Source organism: Peromyscus leucopus, chromosome 13 (assembly GCF_004664715.2).
Source record: "Peromyscus leucopus breed LL Stock chromosome 13, UCI_PerLeu_2.1, whole genome shotgun sequence".
NCBI lineage: Eukaryota > Metazoa > Chordata > Mammalia > Rodentia > Cricetidae > Peromyscus > Peromyscus leucopus.
Window position 1 is genome coordinate 48939703 of NC_051074.1, and position 27484 is coordinate 48967186.

At 40.3% G+C, this 27484-nt stretch overlaps 1 protein-coding gene across 3 annotated transcripts in view; it reads right to left on the minus strand.

Moving 5' to 3' along the window:
• Zdbf2 (zinc finger DBF-type containing 2) overlaps positions 1 to 22709 on the minus strand; it is a 44506-nt gene extending 21797 nt beyond the window's left edge. The window contains exons 1-5 of one of the 3 annotated variants that reach the window (XM_037210345.1): positions 22450 to 22709; positions 17993 to 18045; positions 15604 to 15710; positions 7322 to 7424; positions 2493 to 2626 (exon numbers count right to left, since the gene is read on the minus strand). In XM_037210345.1, the coding sequence (XP_037066240.1) occupies positions 2493 to 2626; positions 7322 to 7366 (179 nt within the window). In that variant the 5' untranslated portion in view covers positions 7367 to 7424; positions 15604 to 15710; positions 17993 to 18045; positions 22450 to 22709. The remainder of the gene's footprint in view (positions 1 to 2492; positions 2627 to 7321; positions 7425 to 15603; positions 15711 to 17992; positions 18046 to 22449) is intronic. The other 2 variants (XM_037210344.1, XM_037210346.1) reach the window with 2 other exon arrangements.
• Positions 22710 to 27484: the final 4775 nt, after the last annotated feature.

Sequence of the window (27484 nt, forward strand, 5' to 3'; positions counted from 1 at the left end):
AACTACACAGAGAAACCTTGTCTCGAAAAAACCAAAAAAAAACAAAAAAGAGTTCTTTCAACCTAACACATCCTCCACTCAATCAGCACTCAGTTCCATTATATAGAACTGACTTAGATTTTCACTTTGACTATCTTACCCTATTATGACCTCACTTTTATGTTACTAATCTTCCAAAGCATTTTGCTCCACCTCCATCCAACATTTAATCTTACGATACACCCAAAAAGCACCTTAAGAACACATAATTACTTATCAGCCCAAGACATTTACTTAGGAAAAAGCATAGTTATGGCCATATTTTCTGCAGTGGATTGTTTTTATTACCAGGGCTGAGGACCGAAGCCAGGGATTCACTACTACTAGACAAGCACTCTACAACTCAGCTAACACTCCCAGACCTACACTGAAATAGCATACAAATAACTGAGGTGGAGAAATGGGTCGGCAGGCAAGAGGACTTACTACATAGTCATAAGGACCAGAGTTTGGATCCCAATAGCCATATAACAAGCTAGGCTTCTATACAGGCCTGTAAACGTAGCTCAGAGGTGGTCTGTAGAAACAGGGGGATTGCTGAGACTTGATGGCTTTTAGCCTAGCCCAGAAAACACTAACCTTGGCATGCAGGTGCACAAGCACACACGTATGCTCTCGCGCACGTGCTAGCACATGTAAGCACACACACAAGTTGATGTTTAAAAATAAATTTAAAAATACTTATTCTTACAATATGTCTATGAATGTTTTGCCTGCATGTATGTGCACCACATACATGACTACAGAGGTCCAAAGAAGGTGTCAGATCCCCTGGAACTAGAGTTACAGGTGGTTGTGAGCCAATGTGTGGGTGCTAGGAACTGAACCCAGGTTCTCTGCAAGAGCAAGTTCTCTTAACCACTAAGCCATCACTCCAGACCCCCTACAAATAAATCTTTAAAGACATAAGTAAAATAAACAATTGGAAATGGAAGTTACTAGATAAAACTTCACTTTAGGGCTAGGTAAGTACTAACTCTTCTCCTAGCCCTAAATCAAAATTGTATCCAATTAACCAGACTACAACCCACAACTCCAGAGAAGCTAGCTAACAAGGAAGACCCAAAGAGGGACCCATGGATCACCCTGGGAAGGGGAAATAGATGAGATCTCCATGAGTAAACTGGGGGGGGGGCAGTAATGGAGGGGGATGAGAACATAAGGTAATGGGATGGTCAAGCTGGAACAGGGATGGAGTGGGAGAGCAATGAAAGGGATATCCTGATAGAGGGAGACATTACGGGGATAGATTGAAACCTGGTGCTAGGGAAGTTCCTAGGAATCCACAAGGATGACCCCAGCTTAGACAACTAGCAATAGTGAAGAGGGTCCCTGAGTTGGCCTACTCCGGGAATCAGATTGGTGAATACCCTAACTGTCGTCATAGAGCCTTCACCCAGTCACTGATGGAAGCAGATGCAGAGATCCACAGCCAAGCACCAGGTGGAGTTCTGGGAGTCCAGTTGAAGAGAGGGAAGAGGCATTCTATGAGCAAGGGGCATCAAGATCATGATGGGGAACCCACAGAGACAACTGAACCAAGCTAGTGGGAACTCATGAACTTTAGACCAACAGCTATGGAGCCTCCATGGGACTGGACTAAGTGAGACAGTTGTGTAGCTGGGTCTGTTTGAGAGGCTCCCGGCAGTGGGATAGGGATCTATCCCTGGTGCATGAGCTGGCTTTCTGGAGCCCGTTACCTATGGTGGGACACCTTGCACAGCCTTGATGCAGGGAGGAGGGGCTTGGACCTGCCTCACCTGAATCTACCAGGCTTTGCTGACTCCCCATGGGAGGCCTTACTTTTTCAGAGGAGGGGATGGGGTGGGCTGGGGGGTAAGGGGGGAAAGGGATGAGAGGGGGATAGGTGGTTGGTATGTAAAATGAATAAAAAATTTCTTAATAAAGACAATAAAATTTAAAAATTTCTTAAGAAAACAAAATTGTATTCAATAACTTTCATTTCCAAGTATTTGTTTTTATTGGTTAAATAAGACAGTTCACTACAGAGCTGAGAATACATCCACAGTAAAGTGTTTGCCTGGCATGTTTGAGCCCTGAGGTTCAATCCCTAGTTTCATAAAAGCAAAAAATTTTACACTTTTTTTTTCTTTTTGTGATCTTTCAAGACAGGGTTTCTCTATGTACCCCAGGCTGTCCTGGAAATTGCTTTGTAGACCAGGCTGGCCTCAACTGACCGAAATCCACCTGCTTCTTCTTCCTGAGTGCTGGGATTAAAGATCTGCACCACCACTGCCTGGCTGTACTTCCTTTTTTTTTTTTTTTTTTTTTTAATTCAATTACAGACCTTAAAAGGTAGGTATGGTGGCATTCATATAATCTCATCTCCTGAAAACAGTGTGAATGGAGCTAGTCTGGGCTACAAAGCAAGACGGCAGGGTGAGTGGACTGTGACGCCGACACAAACCCAATACTCCGCTGAACTGCCTTACCCGTTGTTGTCTTGGTAATTGTACGGATGGTGTCGAAGTACATCCTGCAGGAAACGTTCCATCAAAGTGTTACTGGTGGCTGTCCGACGGCGGCTCTGTCTGGTCAGGCTTCTATGCTGAGCACTGAACAAGTGCTACAAAGAGAAACAGGGGGATTGTAAATGAGTAACTGCTACTCATGTAGCACAATACGGGCTCATGCATGTATTTCTTGTAGAAGCTGACATTCTTTCCATATAGCACTTCTAATACATGTATCTAACACCATAACAGTGTGTCTCCCTAAATATAGTTGTCACGTTCCTCTAAACCCATCCTAAGGATGATATCAAAAAAGAACCTTAGCACACCATATAGTATTCAACAGGAAACTGCGTAAGAATATCCTTAAATGACAGTGTACATTAAGATGCAATACCATGCGGCTACCTAAAATAATAAAGAAACCATAATAACATAAAGAAATGCTAAGTATTAAAAGAAAAATCATAGTGTGGCTCTATCTCAAACTACAGTTTAAAAATATACAGACAAGCAAATGGAAGAAAATGAACTAAAATCTTAAAAGTATACTTTTAAGTGATATACTTTTGGATAATTTTTAATTTTTCTTACAATTTTTATATTTTCCAATGAGTATTTTTACAATAAAAAAAAACTGTGAAAAAAAGAGAACAGGGTTGGATTATGGTATTAAAAAAAGAACAAAGATTAACTCAAACCCCTTCATTTCTTTTCCTTCAGTGATTAAGAAGAATCCTGCCTTGGCAGAATATTAGTGTAAGCACATTAAAGTCTTCAGCTTTGCACAGATACTAGTATTAGTGGATTAGCAACACAGTAAGAAGGACTCTACCACAGGCTGAAACGGACCAAATGCCACACACAGGGCTATTCAATCCCTCTCAAAAGCTCACTGCATTTCACTCCGCAAGAACAGTGCCCTCTTTTGACACAAAGAGAGTGGGGCACAAAAAATAAAAAAAATAAAAGCAAACCGCCTTAGGTTCTGTACCCAGCAAACAACAAAGCCAGGATCTGAATGTGAGTCAAACTGTAGTTTATGTGCTTTTCACTGTCACATGGCTAGTATAAATTGCATATTAATCACATATGTTCTTTATAATACAATAACATGCTTTAACAATACTTAAGAAAAATCATGTTTTCATATATCATAGTTAAGGTACTATTTAAAAAAACAAAAACAAAAACAAACAAAAAAAAAACAACAAAAGACAGGTTGCTAGTTCCTGACGACTGTTACAACGCTTGGAATTATGTCCCATCATGCTGATGTGAGACTCCTCCTGCAATGTTACCTTAGCCCCAGGAAAATCAAGTATGCCAGTCTCAAAATCCTCTCGCTACACACTCCCCCACTGTCCAGTACCCATCACCAGAGCTAGACTGCTGGTAATAAAGAGGACAAGTGCACAAGGGAACAAAGATTCCACTAAAATCCAACCTTGCCCTCTCTGCTAAGGCCAACAAAGAAGAGCAATGTGAATGGAGAAGTGCGCCTGTGTGAGCTACAAGAGCCACATTATACATGCCCCACGTGGGCTCACGAGAATTTTCCAGCAAAGATCACATAAAACACACAAAATACTTGTATGTATCACACTATACTATCACAGAACAAACACATCCATAAGCATCTATCCACAAATATAGCACCTAGAAAACCCTCTACTGCCCCATACCAATCTAACAGCCCTTCTCTCTTAGCCAAGTGTAACTATAACCCTGATTTCTGATACTGTAGTTTTGAAAGGTTCTGAAATTTATATAAATGACACCATACAAAATGTATTCTTTTGCACTGAGCTCAACACTGCATTTATGTTATTATTCAACATCAGTTGTATTCTGTTCATCTTCAAGTACACATCTGAACTCTGTTGTATGAATGTATCCTATTTTGTGCATTCTGCTCTTGATAGATTTTGGATATTATAAAGAATGCTGCAATGAACCTTGTTATTTGTCTTGTGGGACAAGGCACGTGTATTTGGGGGGATAGATTACTAGGAGTAGAATTTCTGTGCCATACAGTGCATGTATGTTTAGCTTCAGTATCTAGTTTTCCAAAGTAGTTGGAACAACTTATGCCTCAACCAACAGTATATCTTTATCTTTGCATTGCTCTCCTTCGTCATCAACACTCAGTATTCTCTTTTTTACATTTTAGCTATTGTGGAAGGTGTTCAATGCCATATATTGTGGTCTTAATCCATAATCTGATTGACAGCTTTTCATTTTTGCTGGCAGTCCAGATTGTATCTAATTATGGCTCCATTCAAATTTCTTCCTGATGTCCTTTTTTTTTTCCAAGATGGGGTCTTCATTATGTAGCTCAGGTTAGCCTTAAATTCAGTATCCTTGTCTCTAGAATGTTGGGTTACAAGCAAATGCCACCATGCCAACTCCTCTTCCTGTTTTTCAAATAGATTGTCTTCTTTATTAACTTGTAGAATTTATTTATTCTGGACACAATCTCCTTTCAAGTATCATCTTCCTTTCTGTAGCTGGTCTTATTGTCTCACTTCCTTTTTATAGTTGGTCTTGTCTTCTCACTTCCTTCCTGTAGCTGGTCTGGTCCTCTCACTTCCTTTCTGTAGCTGGTCTGGTCTTCTCACTTCCTTCCTGTAGCTGGTCTGGTCTTCTCACTTCCTTTCTGTAGCTGGTCTGGTCTTCTCACTTCCTTCCTGTAGCTGGTCTGGTCTTCTCACTTCCTTCCTGTAGCTGGTCTGGTCTTCTCACTTCCTTCCTGTAGCTGCTCTTGTCTTCTCACTTCCTTTCTGTAGCTGGTCTTGTCTTCTCATTTCCTTCCTGTAGCTGGTCTTGTCTTCTCACTTCCTTCATGTAGCTGGTCTTGTCTTCTCACTTCCTTCCTGTAGCTGGTCTGGTCTTCTCACTTCCTTCCTGTAGCTGGTCTGGTCTTCTCACTTCCTTCCTGTAGCTGGTCTGGTCTTCTCACTTCCTTCATGTAGCTGGTCTTGTCTTCTCACTTCCTTTCTGTAGCTGGTCTTGTCTTCTCACTTCCTTTCTATAGTTGGTCTGGTCTTCTCACTTCCTTTCTATAGTTGGTCTGGTCTTCTCACTTCCTTTCTATAGTTGGTCTGGTCTTCTCACTTCCTTTCTATAGTTGGTCTGGTCTTCTCACTTCCTTTCTGTAGCTGGTCTTCCCACTTCCTTCCTGTAGCTGGTCTTCTTACTGCCTTCCTGTAGCTGGTCTTGTTTTCTCACTTTTTTAACCATCTACCACCTTCTTAATTTTATTGCAGCCACTTTCTTAATTTTCTTTTAAAGTATTTTGTTAACAGAAAGCTCTTCCTCACAAATTATAAAGTGTTTCTCCAGTCTGTTATTAGTTCCTTTATTATATTGCCTCCAACATTCACATCTATAATTCATTTGGAATGATTTTTACACACAAGATGATTCAACAACACTTTCATTTTTTTCCCAACTAGTTACTCATCAGCATCTACTAGCAGCAAGTCTTGTTCCCGGCTGCTCTGCAGTGTCGCCTTTGCCCCAAATCCAGTCCACACACTCCTCCATCTCTGGACTCTGTTTCTATGCTCTTTCTACCTTTGCACCAAGACTGCCTTGTCTAATGAGTAAAGGTGAAAAAGAATGGTTCGCTGCTACTATACACCATCTCACTCAGATCTTCTTCAAATCTAGTACTCATCTTTTTCATTTCCACATTTATATTGACTTAATTTTCATTAATTTGTGTGAGTTTCACTGTAATTTCATTGAATAAGTGCAATAATTTGGGGAAACTGGACATTTTTAATATTAACTCTTTCAATCCATGAAAACATTATGTCCCTCTCCTGCCCAATGCTGGGGATTAAACCTAGCCTAAAGTATGCTAAAGCAGGCATGCTATCAACTGAGCTAAATCCTCAGCCTTCAGTGTTTACAGATTGTATGTAAAGGTTTTATACATATTTTATTATAATTATTCCTCAGAATTTTATTTTCATGGATGTTACTGTAAATGATATCTTTAGATCTCATTTTCTGCAGAGTATCTGCATATATGAATATGAATTTTTCTGTTGTTCCAACCACCTTGGTTTTTTGGGTTGTTTTTAGCCAAAGGCTCCCCATGGTGCCCAGGCTGATGCCAAATGCACAGAAAGACTCAAATGATCCTCCTATTTCAGCTCTCCAGAAGTTAGGACCACAGGCATGCACTACCACATCCAGCTCCAACAAGCTTTTAAACTCATCAATTCTAATAGTTTATCTATTTTTTGTTTTCTAGTCCACCATCATGTTATGACAACTGCTTTTTATCTTCTTACCCAATTATCTTGATCATTTTAGTCATTTTTATCTTTTTCTTTCTTACTTCTGTGACTAAGGCCTCCCATAAAGAATTAAACAGAGTTCTAGTTTTCCCTTGGAGCTGCTCTCATCTAGAGCAGGCAAGTGCTCTGCCACAGAAGGAAACACGCGCACACACTGGAGTCACTGAAGAGATTTTTAATTGAAGCAGTAAGTCTATTTTCACTTAGGTATAATTGGCAGTCTGTTATTTATGATTCTTATGGGTATTTTCTCTCTTCTTTCTTCTTCTTCATTATTCTAATTTCCCCATTTTGTTAGCTCGGTAGTTATAGACTCTCTTCACAGTCTACTAGTAGGGACAAATGACAAGTCTAAACTATCAAAGTCTACAATTACTACCTTATTCTCTCCTTAAACCATGTAAGGTCCTTAGAAATTAACTCCACTTACTACCCTCCCAACCTACATCGCTCTTAATCCCACAAACATGATTTATTGATTGCCTACATATTTACCTGTCCATTGTTCTTCATTACTTCCTGATAGCTCTGAGCTTCCATCTGGAATCATTTTCCTTCTGCCTGAAGAACTCCTTTTAGTTTTTCCTTTAGTGAGGGTCTGCTGGTGACAAATTCCCTTAATTTTTATTTCCTGAAAATATTTTTATTTTACCTTATGTTTAAAAGTTATACTTATTGAGTAGAGAATTCTAAGTTGGCGGTTGCTTTTTCTTTTGGCTCCCATTGTTTTCTATCGAATACTCCACTAGGTTTTGGCCCCATAATTCTTCACTGCCTTAGTAGTTTTCCAAAGCCTTGAAATATATATATGTGTGTGTTTGTGTGTGTATAATATATATAATATATATATATTTTATATATATATATATTATACACACACATATATATATTTTTTTTCCAAGCTTTCAAAGTTAATATAAATTATCCTGGCTGTCATCAACAGAATGTTTTTAAATTCCAATTTAGTGCAAGAGTGTCCAAATGAATAAAAAATACTTTAAATGTTAGGCAAAAAAAAAAAAAAAGAAATTGCATCAAATCTTTATTGAATAGAACCTGTTGTTAAAGAAGTAATGTTTGAAAACTGCCAAAGGTTCAACATGTCCAGTCATGTAATGAAACAATTTATCATTCATAAGAGAAAGATAAAGAGACTTCATTTATTTTCTGCCTCATGTTTATGACCAGCATTAAAAAAAATTTAAAAGAATAGAGGGGTTAAAAAAAACACAACAAAAAAACTTTTTACTATGAAATTAATTGATTTCTATTAGATAAAGAAGACAAATGCCACCACATATTATACAGTTATCTTAGATATTAACTAAGATAAAAACAAGTCAGCATTTATAAAACCAGAACATCATTATAAACTGTTTCACATACACAAAGTTACAGCTTAGACCCAGAAGAAAAACTTGAGACACTTCTAAACGAACAACCCTGGTCAGAAAACAGTAGCTACTACTACCATGAACAATTGTGTCAAAATATATACAACAGTCAGTAAAACTCTTTCAACAAAAATGGAAGGGAGCACTATTCAATTCAGTCTATGAAACTGTTATTACCCTAATACCAAAATGACACAAAAGACACCACAAGAAATTCACACACCAACACTCCTTACAAATATATATGTAAAAATCCTCAAAAAATATTAACAAACAAAATCCAGCAACATCAAAAGAGAACTAAGTGTATGCCATAACCAAGTAAGATCTATCCCAGGAATGTTAAGAGTAGGGTAACATCCAAAAAAATCAGTCTGTACTACACACTGACCCACAGCTAACCAAAACCCCTAATATGACTAAATTTAGACACAATTTAAGGAATTAGGATTACACGACACCAAAAGGATGAAGTTCTAATACAGCATTGATTGTTGACCTTATAAGAGAAAGAGAGATTATCCTCCCTGCACAAGGGAAGACACATTGAGAAGGCAGCCATGTACAAGCTAGGAAAGTAGATAAATAAGTCAGCTAGTATCTTGCTCTTGGACTTCCTAGCCTTTAGAAGAGTAAGAAAAAAATTCAAGTTGCTTAAGTCAGCTAGTACTACCATGTTTTTTAATGGCAGCCTGAGCTACTACACTTATATAACAAATATGCATGTTACAAATCCTGCACTCTTTCATAAGGAAACACTCAATAAACTAGGAAATAAACTGAGACAGAAGATCATTTCCTAAATCTAACAAGGTTTTCTATATAAAACCATACTATGTATCATATTTAATATTGACAGGATGAAAGCTTTCTCCCTAAGATCAAGAGAGACAAGAGATATCTATTCTCACCACTTCTACTAGATACTTACTAAATTAGAGAGGTTCAAGGAAAGAAAAAGGGTATCCAGACTAGAAAACTAGTGTGATGACTTTGTACATGGAAGAATCTTACATACAAAAAGTCTTAAGGACTCACAAAAAAAATTAGAACTAGTAAGTTCTACAAAGTTGCATGATGTAAGAGCAATATTTTAAAAAGTAATTATAGTTCTATACACTAGAGATAAAGAAAAGTATATTTAACAAAACAATAGCATCAACAATATTAATGAATAAATTTAACTGTACCCTGAAAAGCCCAAGACGAGGTTGAAAGGTTTTTAAGAAGCTGTATACAATGGAAATACATACTCCCTGCTCACAAATTGGAAGACTCAGTGCCAAGATGGATACTCCACAAATTCCTCTGCAGATGCTACACAATCCCTATCAGAATCTGCCTGCCTTTCTGAAGAACCCAACCTTAGGAAAAAAACTGAAGAACGGAGAAAGCCTATGGTGTTTAGTGGGGACGATGAGATGGGGATATGGTGGTATATCTGTGTTCTAAAAAAGACAGAAAACCTATTCAACCTAACAAACTAAAACTGTCTATCTTAGAAAAGATGTGGCTGATCAAAGGACCTCTGAAACTTGACCCAAAAGGGTCATATGTACTACAAGATGAGATCTTGAATGTTTTTCAAAGGCTCATATATTGAAAGGTTGGTCTTTAGTCTAAACTGGAGGTTTGAGGTCACTCAGAGAAGGCCTCCAGGGAACATTTAGGAGTCCCATTGTTGTGTCTTGTTTCCCACTCAACAGCCTGTGTCACGACACTCCATGCCAATCTGTGTTGTGTCACCACAAGCCCACAGCAATAGAACCTATCAATTACAGACGAAAGGGTCTCCAAACTGAGAACCCAAACCAAACTTCTCTATATAAGTCGACTATCTCAAGTATTTTGTTATGGTACAGAAAGATGACAAATTGCTCCCAGTCATCACTGTCAAGTTGCTAAAAATAAGAGAATTCTAAAGATAGCAACAGAAAAGCATCAAATCACATAAAAGGTAATTACCAATAGACTAAGAAAATTTGTCAGCAGAAACCTTATAGGATGAAAAATATTCAAAGTTCTGGAAAAAAGAAAACAAAAAATCCAACCAATACTATACCCAGCAAAGCTATCCTTCAGAAATATAGGAGAAATATAGTCTTTCCAAAACACAAAAACTGCAGTAATTCCCCACCATCAGTCCATCCATCCCTAAAAGAAATGTCTGTTAGAGTTCTACACTAAAAGTAAAGACCACTACCATCATAAAATATGCAAATATAAAACTCAACAGTTGTTCAGATATACAAGAGAAGACTCATACAGAAGATCATCAAACCACAAAAAAGAGTAGGGAACAAAACATATACCAAAAATTAGGAAAAAACATTAAAAATATAACACGAGTGTATCATTACTTGTCAATAATAAGCTTGAACAACATCGCATTCTCGAAAGAAAGGATGTAGACTGGCTCAAAAGGGATTTTTTTTTTTGTTTTGTTTTGTTTTGTTTTGTTTTTGTTTTTGTTTTTTGGTTTTTCGAGACAGGGTTTCTCTGTGTAGCTTTGCGCCTTTCCTGGAACTCACTTGGTAGCCCAGGCTGGCCTCGAACTCACATAGATCCACCTGGCTCTGCCTCCCGAGTGCTGGGATTAAAGGCGTGCGCCACCACCACCCGGCTCTCAAAAGGGATTTTTTAAAAAAAGACTCAATGTTATGTTGCTCTAAGAAACTTATTTCATCAGTCAAGTGACAATACTTCCTAGAGGTGAGGGACAGAAAAAAAGACAGACCATGTAAACAAAACCAGGCAGGAGTACCCACATTTGTATCAGTATCAACAGACTTGGAGTCAAAAACTGGAGAAACAAGACATAATGACAAAAAATTCAACTCAACAAAAGGAAATTATATATATATATACACTATATATAGTATATAGTATATGTGTGTGTGTTTAAAATAAATGCCGCCACAGGGCTGGAGAGATGGCTGAGAGGTTAAGAGCACTGACTGCTCTTCCAGAGATCCTGAGTTCAATTCCCAGCAACCACATGGTGGCTCACATCCATCTGTAATGAGATCTGGTGCCCTCTTCTGGCCTTCAGGCATACATGCAGGCAGAACACTGTATACATAATAAACAAATAAATCTTTAATTCTTTAATTCTAAAAAAAAAAAAAGAGTGAAACTGAGGAGAATACACATAACAAACAAACTCCCCCACCATGATGATAGTGGACTAACTCTCTAAAACTGTAAGCAAGCCCCTAATTAAATGCTTTCTTTTATAAGAGTTGCTTTGAGGGGGCTGGAGAGATGGCTCAGAGGTTAAGAGCACTGGCTGCTCTTCCAAAGGTCCTGAGTTCAATTCCCAGTACCCACAGATGGTGGCTCACAACCATCTGTAATGAGATCTGGTGCCCTCTTCTGGCCTGCAGGCATACACGCAGACAGAACATTGTATACATAATAAATAAATCTTTTTTTAAAAAAAAAAAAAAGTTGCTTTGAGGCTGGGCGGTGGTGGCACACGCCTTTAATCCCAGCACTTGGGAGGCAGAGGCAGATGGATCTCTGTGAGTTCTAGGCCAGCCTGGTCTACAAAGTGAGATCCAGGACAGGCACCAAAACTACACACAGAAACCCTGTCTCAAAAAACCAAAAGTGAATGAATGAATGAATGAATGAATAAATAAATAAGTAAATAAATAATAAAATGAAGAGCTGCTTTGGTTATGGTGTGTCTTCCCAGCAATGGAACAATAACTAAGACACACTCCTCGAAAGTGTTAAGACCCAAAACTATGAAACTACTAGAAGAAAACATAAGAGGCATGAACATGCCATGGTGCACATATGGAAGTCAGAGGACAACCTCAGGTGCCAGCTCTCTCCTTCTACCTTGTTTTAAGACAGGGTCTCTGCCCAGTACTTGTTCACTGCCACGCATCATTCTTTGCCTTGCCTCCTCCTATCTTGGCGCAGAAGCGCTCCAAGTACAGAAGAAGCACACTACCATGGCTTGCTCTAGAGTGTTCTAGAGATCCAAACTCAGTCCTGAAGTTTGTGTGGCATGTGTTCCATCAAGCTACTTCACCAGACTTTACTATTGGTTTTTGGTGGTGGCAGTGGTTTTTTTGAGATATGATCTCATGTATCTCTGCCTTGTCTCAAACTCATTATGTAGCTAAGGCTAGCCTTCATCTCCTGATACTCTTGCTTCTACACTTCCTAACTGCTGAGAAGGCATGAGCCACCATATCTAGCCACCCAAAGGATTCATTCTAGAATATATAAGGGACTCAAACAACTCAACAGCAAAATATAATTTGTTTTGAAAATGGGCAAATATCCTGTGTATAGCCATATTTAAAAGATAATATACAATATACAAACAGCAAACCAATATATGAAAAAGTTTGATATCATTAATCATCAAGTAAATATAAATCAAGACAATAAGCTATCTTCTCAATCCTGTAAGAAGGGCTACTAAGAAAAAGATTTTTAAAATGGCAAGTTATAATGGGATGTGGCAAAGGGGGAGCACTACTATAAGACTAATGTTAAATGTAGAACCATTACAGAAAACAGGACAGAGGTTCCTTGGAAAACTAAAAACAGAACCTCATAACAGAAAATCCCACTACTGATGCATATGTAAGGGAAATAAAATCTGTATGCCAAGGCAACATCTGCATTCTTCCGTTTACTCTAGAATATTCACAATGGCCAAAAAAGGAATCGCTACAGGTGTCCACAGACGGATGAGTGGATAGAGTGGTCACCCAAGCTTGACAAGGACAGAAGGATGGGAAGAGGAGGGTTAATGGGGATGAAGGACAGGTAAATAAGTGGAATAACTTCTAATGTTCTACAGAACAGGAATAGTAACTATGGTTTACTTTACCATATAATGATATATATTAACTGTCTATTTCAAAAGAGCAGAGAGAATGTTCCTAGTACAAAGAAATAATACATGTCTGAGATGACAGGCCAATTATCATGATCTGATCATTACATATTGTATACATGTACTGAAATATCACACAATTACCTGATAAGTACATACAATTACTATATGCCAGTTTAAAATGTTTTTTTAAAAAGACTATGGTACTAGCATTACGATGCACATGTAGACCAATAGAACAGAACTGAGAACAAGGAAATAAACTCTTACAATTTTAAGTAGTTGATTTTTCAACAGATGTGACAACTGAATAGGAAAGACTACTCTTTCCAACTGAGAGTCTAATGATTACTGGATATCAAAAGCCAAAGAATGAAACTGGATTCCATCTCTCATCTATATAAAAATTAATTCAAATTGAACAGAAGACCTAATTATAAGAGCAACTATGAAACTCTTAAGAGGAAAATACAGGCATAAATCTTCATGATGTTGGGCTGGGCAATCTTTCATCCAAGACAACACAAGGAAAGGCTCCATGGTACAGAGCTGCAGTCAGCACTGAGGAGGTGAAAGAGGAAGACTCCTCAAGCCTGAGACCAGCCTGGGCTGCACATGAGAACTGTCTTCCATGTTGAAAAGAGAACATACATAAACTGAAATTGTTTGGGGGCATGGGGGAGAAACAGATCTCACTATGTAGTCCAAACCAGCCTGGAACTTGTAATGTTCCTGCGTTCGGCTCCTAAATTGTGGGATTGCAGGCAAGCATTGCCACACCTAGCAAAATTTAAAATGTTTTCGCATCAAAGCATACCATCAACAATGTAGAAAGACAAGCCACAGAAGTAGGACAAAGTATTACAATCACATTGTTTCACAAAGGTCTGCTAGCCAGAAGAAAGGCTATAAATAAAAAAAGACAAAACGGACTAAAACATGGACACAGGCTCTGAATAGGCATTTGTCCAAAGCATGTACACAAACAGCCAATAAGCACATGAAAACATGCTTAATGACACTGGTGAATGCAAATCAAAGTCACAATGAAATATCACTTCACATCTACAAAATGACTATAATTTAAAAAAAAAAGAGAGAGAGGTGCTGGCAAGGATGAGGAGAAACTGGAATCCTCATGCATTGCTGGAGGTAACATAAAATACTAGAGCCACTTTGGAAAACAGTGAGGCAGTTCCTCAAAAAAAAAAAAAAGTTATCATATGACCCAACAATTCCACTCCTACATATATACCCAAGAGAACTGAAAATGTATGTTCACACAAAAAAATTATACACAAATATCCATAGCAACAATATTCATGGTAGCCAAAAAAAGTAAAAACAACCTAAGCATCCATCAATTGTTGAATGAATAAATAAAATGTGATATTACTTTTATAATGGAATATTATTCAGCCATAATGAGGTAGTAATACATGCTATGATATGAATGAACCTTGAATATATTAGGCTAAATGGAAAGTGAGACACAAAAGTCACAAGCATACGCTTCCATTTTGAGGAAATATCTAGGATAGTCAAATATTTTGAAACAGAAAGTAGATTAGTGGTTGCTAGAGGTTAAAGATCCAAGGGTACAGTTCAGTGGGTATGTGGCTTCCTTTTAAAGTTGAAAATTAGACAATAGATCACTTTTGTATACACTAAAAGTCACTGAATTTCACTTTAAATGGGGGAAGTTTATAATGAAAGAATTACACTGCAACAAAATAAATAGGAAAGAACCCCCATACCAACCGTTCTCATCAGCATCCAGAAAGATCCTTAATATGAGTTCGGTAATAGTTACCCTTTTCATAGTGCTATGACGGCCACCAACCTCAGTGGCATAAAAGTCAGTGTTCTCACCTTAACCTACAAGGATGGTTGTACGTTTCCTGAGACAGGGTCTCACTGTACACCTGCCTCTACCGATCTGTGCTGAGATTAAGGGCAGGCAGCCCCGTGCCCAGGAACCTACTGAGTTTTACAGACTTTATCACGCTTCCTTTTTCACCTGTATTTGGCACCTATCGTCCAACTTCCACTGGAGTCATACTGGCCTCTTGACTCCGGTCAGCATACTCTTCTCCTTCAGGGTATTTCCTCTGCCTGAACTCTTCCTCCATATATATGCAAACCTGGCACTGAACTTCTTTCAAATGCCAATTCAAATGTCACTTAAAAAAAAAAAAAGGCCTTATCTGGCCATTCTACTTAACCAACACTCTCTCGTTTACCTTCTTTTCCTCATAAAACTAACCATAATTTGACATATTATGTATTAAAATTATATGATTACTTATTTTCTGTCTTACTAAACTATACTGTAAACTCTATGAAAAAAAAAATTTTGTTTTTGTTCGTGATCATAGTCTCATACTCTTAAGCAGTATCTGCGAACCAGCAGATTCTCAACAAAGTCCATTCAGGGAATGAATGAGCCAAGCTACTCAAATGGAAAAGAGAAACTCCCATCTAAGGTGCTGAGTGTGATCGTGTGGGGGACCTCTCACCTGTTCCAGGTTAGGATACTGCACACGGCAATAGCTGCAGTACCCTTGTCTTTTCTGCATCTTAACTAGTCAGTCAGGAGGCTACTGGCTGAGCTCAAATGGTCAAACTACAAAGGAAGAAAAAAGAAGCAATAAAAATAATAATAATAATAATAAACAATAATTCCTTATTACTATTAGGAAAATAGCTCAAAATCATTCCTGTTGGTTTTTTGAGGCAGGATGTCACTATATATCTTAAGCTGACCTAGAATTCACTATGTAATCCAAGACTAGCCTGGAAATCGCAATCCTCCTGCCTCAACTTCGTGAGCACGGGAATAATAAGCATGCACTATCATGCCTAACTTCCACCTGCCCTGTTTCTATTGATGAGGAGAATAATACAAAGCAGACATGAGCTACTGAGTCAATATGCATCACTGGAAAGAGCAGTTTGCTGCAGTTATCTGAAGACAATGAAGGTTCTTATCAATTTTCTATAGCTCTGAGTTACTAGAAAATTATTCCAGATGAAATAGTACAGCACTAGATTTCTAAAGACCATATTACTATAATATACTTACTAAACCCTTCTGAAAGACTATTTTCCCGAGTTCTTATAACAAAAACTCCAGGTTATCTGAACTTGTGGTATCGTAGAGAGCATCTAATTATCATAAGAGTAAAGATGTCATGTGGTAGTTTATGCTCAGCTCAAAGCTTCTAATTTATCAGAGTTGCTAAAAATATAAAGAGCAACTGAAGTGGTCTCTGAATCAAAACTTTCCTAACTGTATAAACCACAAACAATTGAGAATTTTTATTAGTAGTACCTTTTGAGATTTCTTGACCAATAAATGGTTTACTAGTTTTTATGCACCTAAAACTGTAAGTCTTCCATAATGTATCAAAGTTCAAAATCAAGCTGAATGCTAAAATCATTCCCCAAATCGTGAATCAGTAGAATTGAGTTAGCGCCTAGGATTCAGCATTTTTAAAGATTTGCTATGCTGTTTAAAGGGGGGCTTCAGAGTAAGTCTTACACTGCTCCCCTACAGTGTATCTCTTCTGTGCTTGTACTTTGCTTCTAAATGAAAGCCCTGCTGCTTTGCAAAAATCAAATAAAAAGGTGTTCCTCTCTTGAAGTCCTCCCCACTGTCAGGAGTTCTCTCTTACTTTTCTAAATGAATATGCATTGACTCTGCTAAGAGAGAGATTGATTCCCTAGATATCTCCACACATAGCCAATTAATTTGTTGGCAACACACACGCACACGCACACGCACCGTTGCAGCTATTTTAATAAATTCAACGCAGTGGACTTGCTGTTTTGTTAAAAGTGAAAAGTTTAATTCTAATTATTTAACCATTCTTGTCTGTTGGAATATATACAACAGAATCATTCAATGTGTTGTATTTAGAGGGAGAAGGTGGAAACAGTCTTGATGTATTGCCCGGGCTGCCTTTTGACTCCTAATCCTTAGCGTCTCAAGCACTGAGATTTCAGGCTTGTGCCACCAAGCCTGGCTCTGTACTTCTGAGTAAGATTATTCCACAATGTAAAAGGTGTAACTATTAAAACCAATGGTTGAAAAATTAAATTACCTCAAAACTAATAAAATGAGCAAAAGCTTTGTCAAGTCAACACCCCATCATGATATTCACTTACCTATCACTCTGTACTGAGAACCTTTGCTTTTCTGACTTCCCACACTTATAGTGAAAATAAATCAATTAAACCAACATCTGAAATAATATATGTGAAATTTTAAAAATGGATCTTTCCCCCCATTAATTTACCTCATTTATTAACTGAAAAACCAGAGAACAGGACAAAGCTCATAGTTTTATTTGTAGATAAGACAATTTTTATCCTAAGTGAATCCTAGAACATAAAACTAAACTTTGAAAATTATAAAATAACAAATGTTTTAAGCACTTACTATCTAATTAAAACATTCACTAAATGAAGGCAGAATGAGTGTAACGTCACATACACAAATATGAAAGCTTACAGCCTTGAACTCTAGGGCTCCCGCAGCTGCCGTTTCCATCACCTTTCACGCCACGGTGAGTTACAACAGATCAGAAGCACGTGCTGACATTTTTTAAATTTAACATTCCAGGACCTCACCTACAACTTACCAGATCCAATCCCTTTGGAGTAGGAAGACAACACACATATATTACACAATTAAAATATTCAAGCTGATTCTAAATTGACCCAAGAACATCAGTACATTTTTTATGAACTAATAAAAGTTTAATTATTAAAAGGATCATTTATCCAGGGTCTAGAACTATACTGCTTTGCATGGGTCAATAGGTCTTTTTATATAGATTTGAATTCTACTAGAACCAGGATGATCGACTGCTTGTTTTTTTTAAAAATTAACAAGTGGATTACCTTGAGTATAGAAGATCAGGCAGGTCTTCAGCTGCACCAATCTGGACAAGCGTCTGTAAATTAAAATAAAACGACTCTTTAGACAGTAAGTCTCACATCTATAGTTGACTGAGCAAACACTCCCTAGTCAGACCGGTATTTGAAAAGTAACACAATTATTTCCAGTAACAGGAGAAAATTTAAAATTTTGAACACAAAGCACTTTACATACTACCATACACCTCCCCCAAAGGCAGAGACTGTGGACCCACCAAGCCCCCATGCACTTGGCTCTCTGGGCTGCAGGAACAACAGCTGTAAAAAAAGGGAAGGCACACCTGTGCCTTCAGCAAGTTAAGAGAAACAAAAACTGCCCAAAACCAAAGTAGGCTTCTGGTGAAATTTTGAAAGGAAAACACACACGTGTGAAACGTAAGTTTGGTCCTGGTACCTAATTCTCGGTTACCATACTAGTTTTAATAAAAAAAATAATTGTCACTTCTTATCATCCATCTGTATCAGCAGACAATTACGCAAAATGATCGAGGTTTTTAAATTCCTTGTAATTATGGGTCAGGTGTTAACCTGTACCCAGGACCACTTGTAAAGAAAAATTCCAACATTTAGTTTCAAAAGAACCGATAAAAACCATTTCTTACGCAAGCATTATGTTGTCAGGCACCTGCCTGGCACAGAACTCGGTCCTGGGAGCTTTAGGGGATGAACACAAGCTCTCCTGCCACCGAGGAGTGTAAAATGGAACTGGAAAAATCAATGCAAAAGTGTGAAGTGGTATCTGAGAACGAACGAAGTAAAAATAGTACGCATGAGGCAGAGTAAGCCTGCGTGCTCGAGCTCTTGCCTGGCATGCGAGAGGCTTGGACTGGATCCACTACGGCCAATAATAAAAATGTGATAATGGGTCAAGTTATCAAGATCAACTGAGAAATCTAGTGATTAAGGATATAAAGGCGGGTATTGTTTTAACCAAATTTTGTGAATGAGTAAAATTTACTTACAATAGGGTTAGGAAAAAATAGTCCAAGAAGCAAATGAACGAACATAGGTATAAAAACAAAGAGGCGTCAAGTGCATTTGGAGAGACTGAATTAGTAAGTTCTGTGAAACAAAGGTTTGATTTGAGAATTGACGGGGCAGCAAATCAGAAAAAGTAGGGTGAGTGTGGACATGGCAATATTCAAAAGCCAACCAAAAAAGAATTTAGAGGAGGATTTTTTTTAACAAGAGGTATATTAATGTTTTAAAGAAATTGTGTAACAAGAAAATACACGCTATTTTTTACTTTACAATATCCTTTTTAATACAAGACATTTATGTTGCACAATGGTAAAAACAAGTAAATAAATATAAATATAAGCCGAGACCCTATCTTACCATTTGTCATTTTTACAGAAAGGGACTGATACGGGGCATTCCATTCTGTCACCCTCCGCTTTCCTCTAAACGCGTAAGGATAAGCACCTTTCTACGCCATTACGCCATTGCGTAGAACTCCAAAATGCAATGTTGGATTGCTGCTTAGTCCCTCATTTTATTTGTGCAAGACAAAAACCTCTCATCCAACAAGATAAAAACCAGTAGTTGGTGAGCCAACAATTTTTAAAACACATACATACATAATCTTAGTGTTTTAATTTAAAACATATATGTGTTTGTTTAAAATTGGGTTAGATGTTTTCTTTTTCTTTTTTGCTTCGATGTTTAGAGAGGTTTTTGTCTTTTTGAGGGGAGGGGGGGGAAATTAACCTGTACTTCAAGCCGCATTTCTTTCACAGACCAACGTGATTCACTCCCAGTAAGCCTCCCCTTTACTGCTGTAACACAAGAGCCTAAATACATTTTCAAATCCAAGATTTGATTGTTTTCCATTTTTCCCAACCTCTTACAGATGTCACACCCAGTTAATAGTTTTGAAAGAAACGCCTTTTTTTTTTTTTTAGTCCAAAGCAGACCATTTTTCATAAAAATTCTAATACTATTTTTAATGACAATGTTTACACTCTTCATTCATTGGTTTTTGTAACATCTAAAATTGTATAAACCAGTCTAGGGCACTGGACAGATATCTGAATTGCATGGGATGCTGCTGTTGCTGCTGCTGCTGCTGCTTTTTTATAAAAAAAAATAAATTAATTAATTAAAAAAAAAAAAACACCTCTCGCACATCTCAGATGCGTACTGGGCGACGACGAGATAACCCAGTGACACTGCTGTGGTGGTCTGGAGCTATACCTGTCTTCCAGCTGTGTCCCTGTGACGAGAACTAGCAAAATTCAGAATCCTCATGGGAAATACTTCCCAACTGCCTGACAAAGGACATCAACGCAATAAAAATAAATAAATAAATAAGAAAAGACAATAGAAGGGTATCTGATTTTTAAATAAAACAGTCTGAGCTGTTTATGGTGGTGCACACCTAAAACCCTGCATTTGGGAGACTGACACGGGAGGATCGTGAATTCAAGGGCCGCCAGGGCTACAGAGGGAGGGAGACCCCCGTCTCAAAAATAAAAAATAAATTAAAAAGTTAAATTTCAAACAAACCCCACAATCTAAATTAGCTGTCTAGCAGTAGGAAATATGTGAAACAATCATAATCGTAACAATGGCCAAGCCATATATTTAAAAAGACCATATTTTAATTTAGTGTCACTTCCTTCATATAACACTATCAGCTAATTTTCACCTTTGCTTTTTTTTTTTTTTCCTTTTGGATTATCCATGCTATGCTGGCTTCCCGATGGCGACAAGCATCCTGGACACTTCCATTGGGTCCTAATAAAATAATAATAGCTAACCGTGAGCACTTAATCTGAGCCAGGCATGCTGTCAGCAGCTTTATACGCATTATCTTATCAAAAGATAGGAGGCAAACGACGACATTTAGAAAGAGGAGAGATATTGTTCCAGGTCTCACACCAAACCCGGGGTGGCTGGTGACTCTGAGCAAAGGGGGCTTCGGTTCTATAAAACGTTTCTTGATTTTTTTTTTTTAGAAATATTTTAGAATAATTTAGAAATCATTGTTTTAATATTAGAAGAAAACAAATAATAAACAACCGAATTTGGTGCAATACACAATGCTACTACTCCAAAAAGAAGGAAAGATAAAATTAACATTTAGTTTAATTCCATCGTTTATCCCATTCTGAATGTTTAAAGTGCTTTAATGACTTTAAGCTTATTTAGCATGAGACCATAAGAAGCAATACCATTTTTATATCACAACCCAGTGCTTGAGAGCGCGCGCGCGCACGCGCAGAGGTGCGCGCGAGCACACACACACACATGCACGCACACACACGCATACGCAGTTTTTTTTTTTTAAAGGTTTCACAAAACAATACCCTAGTACTGTACGTTCTGGAACTTTCTATGTTACCTTAATTCATTTTTTTTAATGTTAGTCATGAATAATTAAATCAATCTGACAATTGACTAACCTGTAGAAAACTGCAGTGTGAAGAACAGTGCCCCAAATTATTAGGCAGAGTAAACAATATTTTATAGAAACTGGTTGCTACCCTGATTTCAGCTTTCTTCCAGCCAATAGGCTGGCTACTGCAGTGATACGTAATCAAATTTTCAACGAGTTTCTTGCTAGCCTTTTACGCTTTGGTTTCAGAGCATACAGAAAAGTCCTCGATGTATTAAGTGAAAAGAACAGAAAATGAACACCCCCGCGTACGTAAAACACGCATATAAATCAAGTACATGAATTTATACATTCTCAAAAAGAAGGGACCGATAATCTGAAATTGTTAATGGACTCTCTCCAGTGGGTGAGATTTGCCACGGGCTTTTTCTACATGCCCCTCGCCGCCCCTGGGAACGCAGAACTGCAGTAAAAACAGATACACATAAAAAATACTATCATTTGGGGAGCGAAACCGTCTCCGTGCCTTGAGACCCCGCATCTTTTGCATTTCTTTCGCGAGCTACCCAGAACTGTCGTCAGAAACCGCAGGACCTGAAAAGGGCCTTCTTGGGAGTTAGCAAAGACGATGGCGTCTTTGACCAGCTCCACACAACTGTTGCACGACGGCAGCAAAGCGATCGTTCACACGCACACACTCACACGCCCCGGCATCGACGGCCTCCTGCAAAACTCCGCGCCCCGGGAAGGCCGGGGACCCAGCGCGCGGGCAACGCGGGGAAGGGGGTGTGTGGACAGGTGGCGCCCGACTGCCTCGCGGCCCGGCCCTCCCGCCGCCCGCCGCCCGCCGCCCGCCGCCCGCGCCCCTGCTGCCCCCGAGGCCCACCTCCTCCCTCCGCCGTGCCCCGCAGCCGCCCCGAAGCTGCGTGCCGAAGGGCCGCTCCGCTCCGCTCCGTCGCGCCAGCGCCGCTCCGCGCCGCGCGCGGGAGCCCGGCCAAGCCGTCCACGCTGCTCCCGGGGCAGCGAGCGGGTTTCCCGGCCCCCGCGCGCTGCCCACGGCCCGCCCAGCCACGGCACTCACCTCCGTGGAAGCCGCCTGCCCTCCTTCCGGGCCGCGGCCGGCCGCTGCCGGCCTGAGCGCGCTGCCCGCCGCTTGGGTTCCGCCGCGCCGCGAGGGTCCCGAAGCCGCCAGACACCCCCGGCCACACCCGCCGGGGACAGAAGAGAGGAGCTCAGAGGAGCGCGTGTCGCTCGACGCGGGCTCCCAGATGCGACTGGGCTGCCGACTGTCAAGGGGCTGGTCAAGACTCCGCAGCCCCACTGCAGCTCTGACGTCAACCAAGGTGCGAACACTGGGCCCCTTCTGACGCACGGCCCCGGCGCCGCCCCCGGCCCCCGCGCCAGCCCCCGCCACCGCTGCTGCGAGCCCCTTCCTCCCGCTCTTAAAGCGCACACTTCCTGCAGGCGCCGCCCCACGCGGCCCCCACCGGAATCTGAGCTGGGAGCGGGGACTCCGCGCCAAGCTTCAGCTTTTGGAGAGATGGGAGCCAAATGACCAGTTGAAAAATGTCTGGCAGAGCAACATGTGAATGCAGGCGAGGAAGCCGGCGTTCAAGGGGTTAATCGAGCGCGCTCGGTTGCCCGGAGTCTGCAGTGAGGTGCCTCAACCAAAAGCTGCTTTTTCAAAGATCCGTTTACTCAGGGCTAGACACTGTTTTAAGGTTGCTATCTCGTCCTGCGTTTCACTGCCCAAAGAGCAAGCATAAAATGAATCCCGAGCCCCCTTTAACAAAGCGAGGACCTAGGCCCCTTTAAAGAGGCAAGGTATTCAAAGCCTTATGTTGCACAAGAAAGGATTTACGAATATTAACAAATATCTATTAATCCTCAATTACATTCACTGCCCTGTCTCCTACAAATGCGGTGGTGAGCAAAAACAATTAAGTCGTGAGGGACACAAAACTAAATCAGACACACTACTTAATATATACTAATGATATGTGATAAAGAAAATAATCGTTACCTAAAATAGGGACAGCCTCTGAAAGCAATCTTTTCTCTCTCTCTCTCTCTCTCTCTCTCTCTCTCTCTCTCTCTCTCTCTCTCTCTCTCTCTCTCTCTCTCCCTCTCTCCTCTCTCTCTCTCTCTCTCTCTCTCTCTCTCTCTCTCTCTCTCTCTCTCTCCACTCTCTCCCTCTCTCTCTCTCTTCTCTCTCTCTCTCTCTCTCTCTCTCTCTCTCTCTCTCTCTCTCTCTCTCTCTCTCTCTCTCTTTTTTTTCTTCTGCAGACAGGGTGTCCACTAAATAGCCAAGGCTGAGGCTGGCCTCAAACTTTCAATTCTCTTGCACTGGCCTCCTCACCAAGAGTACAAGCATGGCTCACGGCTAGGTAGCCATGCTTTGTGTAATAATCTTGATGGCTTTAGAAGGAGCTGTTGGTATTGCCTTTCTGGAAACTCATCCCAGCCACTCAACAGAACACACGCCAGGCAAAACCCTCCCAGTCCCTAGATTGTTAAACACCAAAAACACAGATTTCTTTCAGAGAAACTGTTTTACACAAATCAGCCTTGGGATTATCAAAGAAACCCGATCGATCATACATTAACCCAGCCCTCCGGACATAACTGTACTTCGGCTAAGGCACACTTTCTTCTTTTTTTTTTTTAAATCTTCCCACTTCAACATCTCTGAAATCAGAATGCATCTTGAAACTCGGGGCCTCTTGATTTTGTTGGCCAGGTGGCAGTATTGCTTCCACATACAAAAGATGTATGCAGCTGTTCAAATTGTCCTTGTTTCAAATAAGTAAAATGCATTGTTTAATGAAACCCACAAGGAAGGGAATTATCAGACATCGGGTGGCGTTTTAACTTGAAAACAACGCGCAAGCTTGTGCGCGCTCACACACAGCCGAGCGCACACGTATGTACATACATACACACACACAAACAATAAACTTGAGATTTTTCTGAGGAAAGGGGTGATTTTTCTTAAGAAGAGGATTTTTCTAAAGCCAAAAACAGTTTCTCCGGGTCTTTGAAATGAGGGTGATAGGATGGGCTATCTATTACCTTGGTGACGGTCCCCATTTATTCACCGAGGATATTAGTTCTCGGTGCTTTCGGAGGGACCTGTAGCTGAAACAAGCCAGCTGGGCAACGTGCCACAGCCTGGGCTACATAGCTAGACCATGACTTAAAAAACAACACACATGCACATACAGCTATAAATCTAATTCTGTGAAGAAAAAAAAAAAAAAACCTTGACTATCTGACTATCTGTCATTTTTATTACTGATTGCCAGCCTGATCACATATAATCCCTTTTAAACTTTTAATGGAAAACACTGAAGAGCAAGAGCATGGCTTGGATGTCCGTCTACTTAGATGAAGAAAATGCCGGCATCAAAATTCGAGGGAGGGGTACGGTCAGCTGCTTGAATGACTAAGCTCTTGTACATTACCAGCAATTTAAAGCGTTTAGAACTCATTTTCACTGTATTATATGGAGGGTCAGCGGGCATGTGTAGGTGTGCGAGGCACAGAGCTCGCGTGTGCGTCACAGAGCCCCAGTGGAGGTCAGAGAGCTGAAAAGAATCACATCTCTTCCTCCATCGCGAGTTCCAGGGCTTGAACTCCTGCCGGCAGGCAGGTTTGCAAGGCGAGCTGAGTCATCCGGCCCATCAGCCCATCACCGGCATTTTGTATCGCAGCAATCAACAACTGACTCAACGTGTGAGTCACCAAAATTGAAGTCTGAATGCCAGAAAGTTTTGAGGGGGGACATTTTAGCCAATTTTACTTCTACTTCCCCTTAGGTGCATTGATGTAGGAAAAATAACAGCTCTCCCTGTGCTGTGGGCTGACGCACAGAACTTTTCTTCCAGTATGATACTATCCAGCATTGCGAAGAGGAGAATGGGGGGGGGGGGTTGGAGTCACGCTTCGTCGGATTTGCAGCCCATTCCGATCAAACTTCCATCTGCCGGTAACAAGTGATGGGAGGGGCCGTGATCAATAAGAGTAAGATCAAGCGTCGTAATATCCTTTTCAATACATTATAGAGCTGTACACAGCAGGAATTCATCCACAATTCCTTGGTCAACAGGTCTGCTTGCACCCTCTCCTCCTCAGTATACCTGGTCTTAGGACAACAGGATCCTAGCTTTGTATTCTCTCAGATTTTCTTCCCTCAAATAAAAAGAATGCTCATCTATGTCAAGAAATCATTTCCACGGTGTCTACTTTCCGATTGTCATTTCAGCTAACATTAGGTTGATGTCTTATGGGAAAAACTGTACAGGCAATCTAGAACTCACTGTTGAGTCACAAAACAAATTTAAACTATCATCAACTTGGGGGTTTTGTTATCCCTTCCCAAAATCTATTATTGTGTCCTGTAGTGTACCTATTCATGGTCCACGGGGTCATTCTGAAGCTTTCAAACAATGGCCTGGCGTTTTACCATTTTAAAGAGTGTGGATCAGGTATAGGGAGGGACACATGCCTGTAATCCTAACACACAAGAGGATGACGGTTCAGTGAGTGAAGACATTTGCCACCACGTCTGACAACCTGAGTCCATCGAGAGAACTACTGCCAAAATGTTCTCCGCTCTTCACACACACAAGAAAATGTTTTTAAAGCAGTTGAGATGCCATTCATGGTCATAAACGCCTTTAATTCCAGTGCAGAAGAGGCAGAGGCAGGTAGATTAGTGTGAGTCTGAGACCAGCCCGCCTACCGAGTTGACAGGCCCCACTTCAACAAGGATGGCATAGTGAGGAACCTATGTCAAAAAGAAAATTAAAAGGAGGCTGGAGGATCATCCGTATGAGGCCAGCCTAGGCTATACAGCAGAAAGTCATTGTCCAAAAAGCAAAATAAAACAATAGTGTATGTTGCAGCAGGGCACTGGTGGCGCACGCCTTTTATCACAGCACGTGGGAGGCAGAGGCAGGTGGATCTCTGTGAGTTTGAGGGCAGCCTGGTCTACAGAGTGAGTTCGAGGACAGACAGGGCTACACAGAGAAACCCGGTCTTGAAAAACAAAACAACAACGATAAAAAAAAACAGTGTATGTTGGCGTTGGAAGCACATGTGGGTTAGCTTTAAAGCACTTGCTCAACGTGTGCGCGCAAAATCCTGTGTTTGATCATGAGTATCGCAAAAAGTGTGCGTCACTTTTAAGGGTTAATGATTCACTCCTATTTCACATCTAAATCGTAATTTTAAAACTCATGAGATGGGTCACCAAATATTTGCATTTTTTGCCCTCTTGTCTCCTCTCTGAGAAACACACGAGAATTCCGTTTGAATGGTAGAGAGCACAATAATGCAGTCAGAAAAGCTGCCGGTTCCAGCTGGCAGCCGCTAATGCACAAACCCCTAACAGGCTGAAGTACCCAGAGTAAACGATGGTGGAGGGTGCCGCCCTAAAAGGGACAGCTGTATCCCTAGCTCTAAGGCTCGGGGAACAGTTAGGGGACGGACGGGCACAGAAAGAATTCAAGAGCCACAGGGGTGGGAGATGGACAGCAAAAAGCATCTTCTGTGCTTGGCATAGCTGTTGCGATCGCGAACTCGCCGAAGCTGTAACAATCCACACAAAACCTGCACAAGATTGGGCCTGTCTACGTTTAATCATGGATGGGAGAGGGGTCCTAGAGGCCAGACCCTTCCCTGAGGGACTATCCACAGCTAATGGTTGATGGGGGAGGAGAGTGTCATTTTCTCCAGTGATGTACTCACTGATGAGTGGCCAATGCGCCAGTAAATTACCTCCTACCCACGCTCCAGCAAGAAACTCTAATTAAACTCAGTGGGTCACACAGAAAAGAAGACATGGAAATAGGAGGGGGCTTGTTGATAAGGGTTTAACTGCAGAGAGGGGACTGAGAGTGAAAAACGACCAAAATTCTTTATACAAACGTAGACTGTCAAAGGATTTTTGAAAATTTAAAGATGATAATGTCCTTGCTTTACCGCCTGTTCAAACAAAAAAAAAAAAAAGTTGGTGAAAAGCATGCATCTTAAAGGTAGATAGGTGAGTCTGCTGCAGGGCTCTAAGACAGGCATATGACGGGCTGGCAGAATACTCCATGTGAGAACCAGTG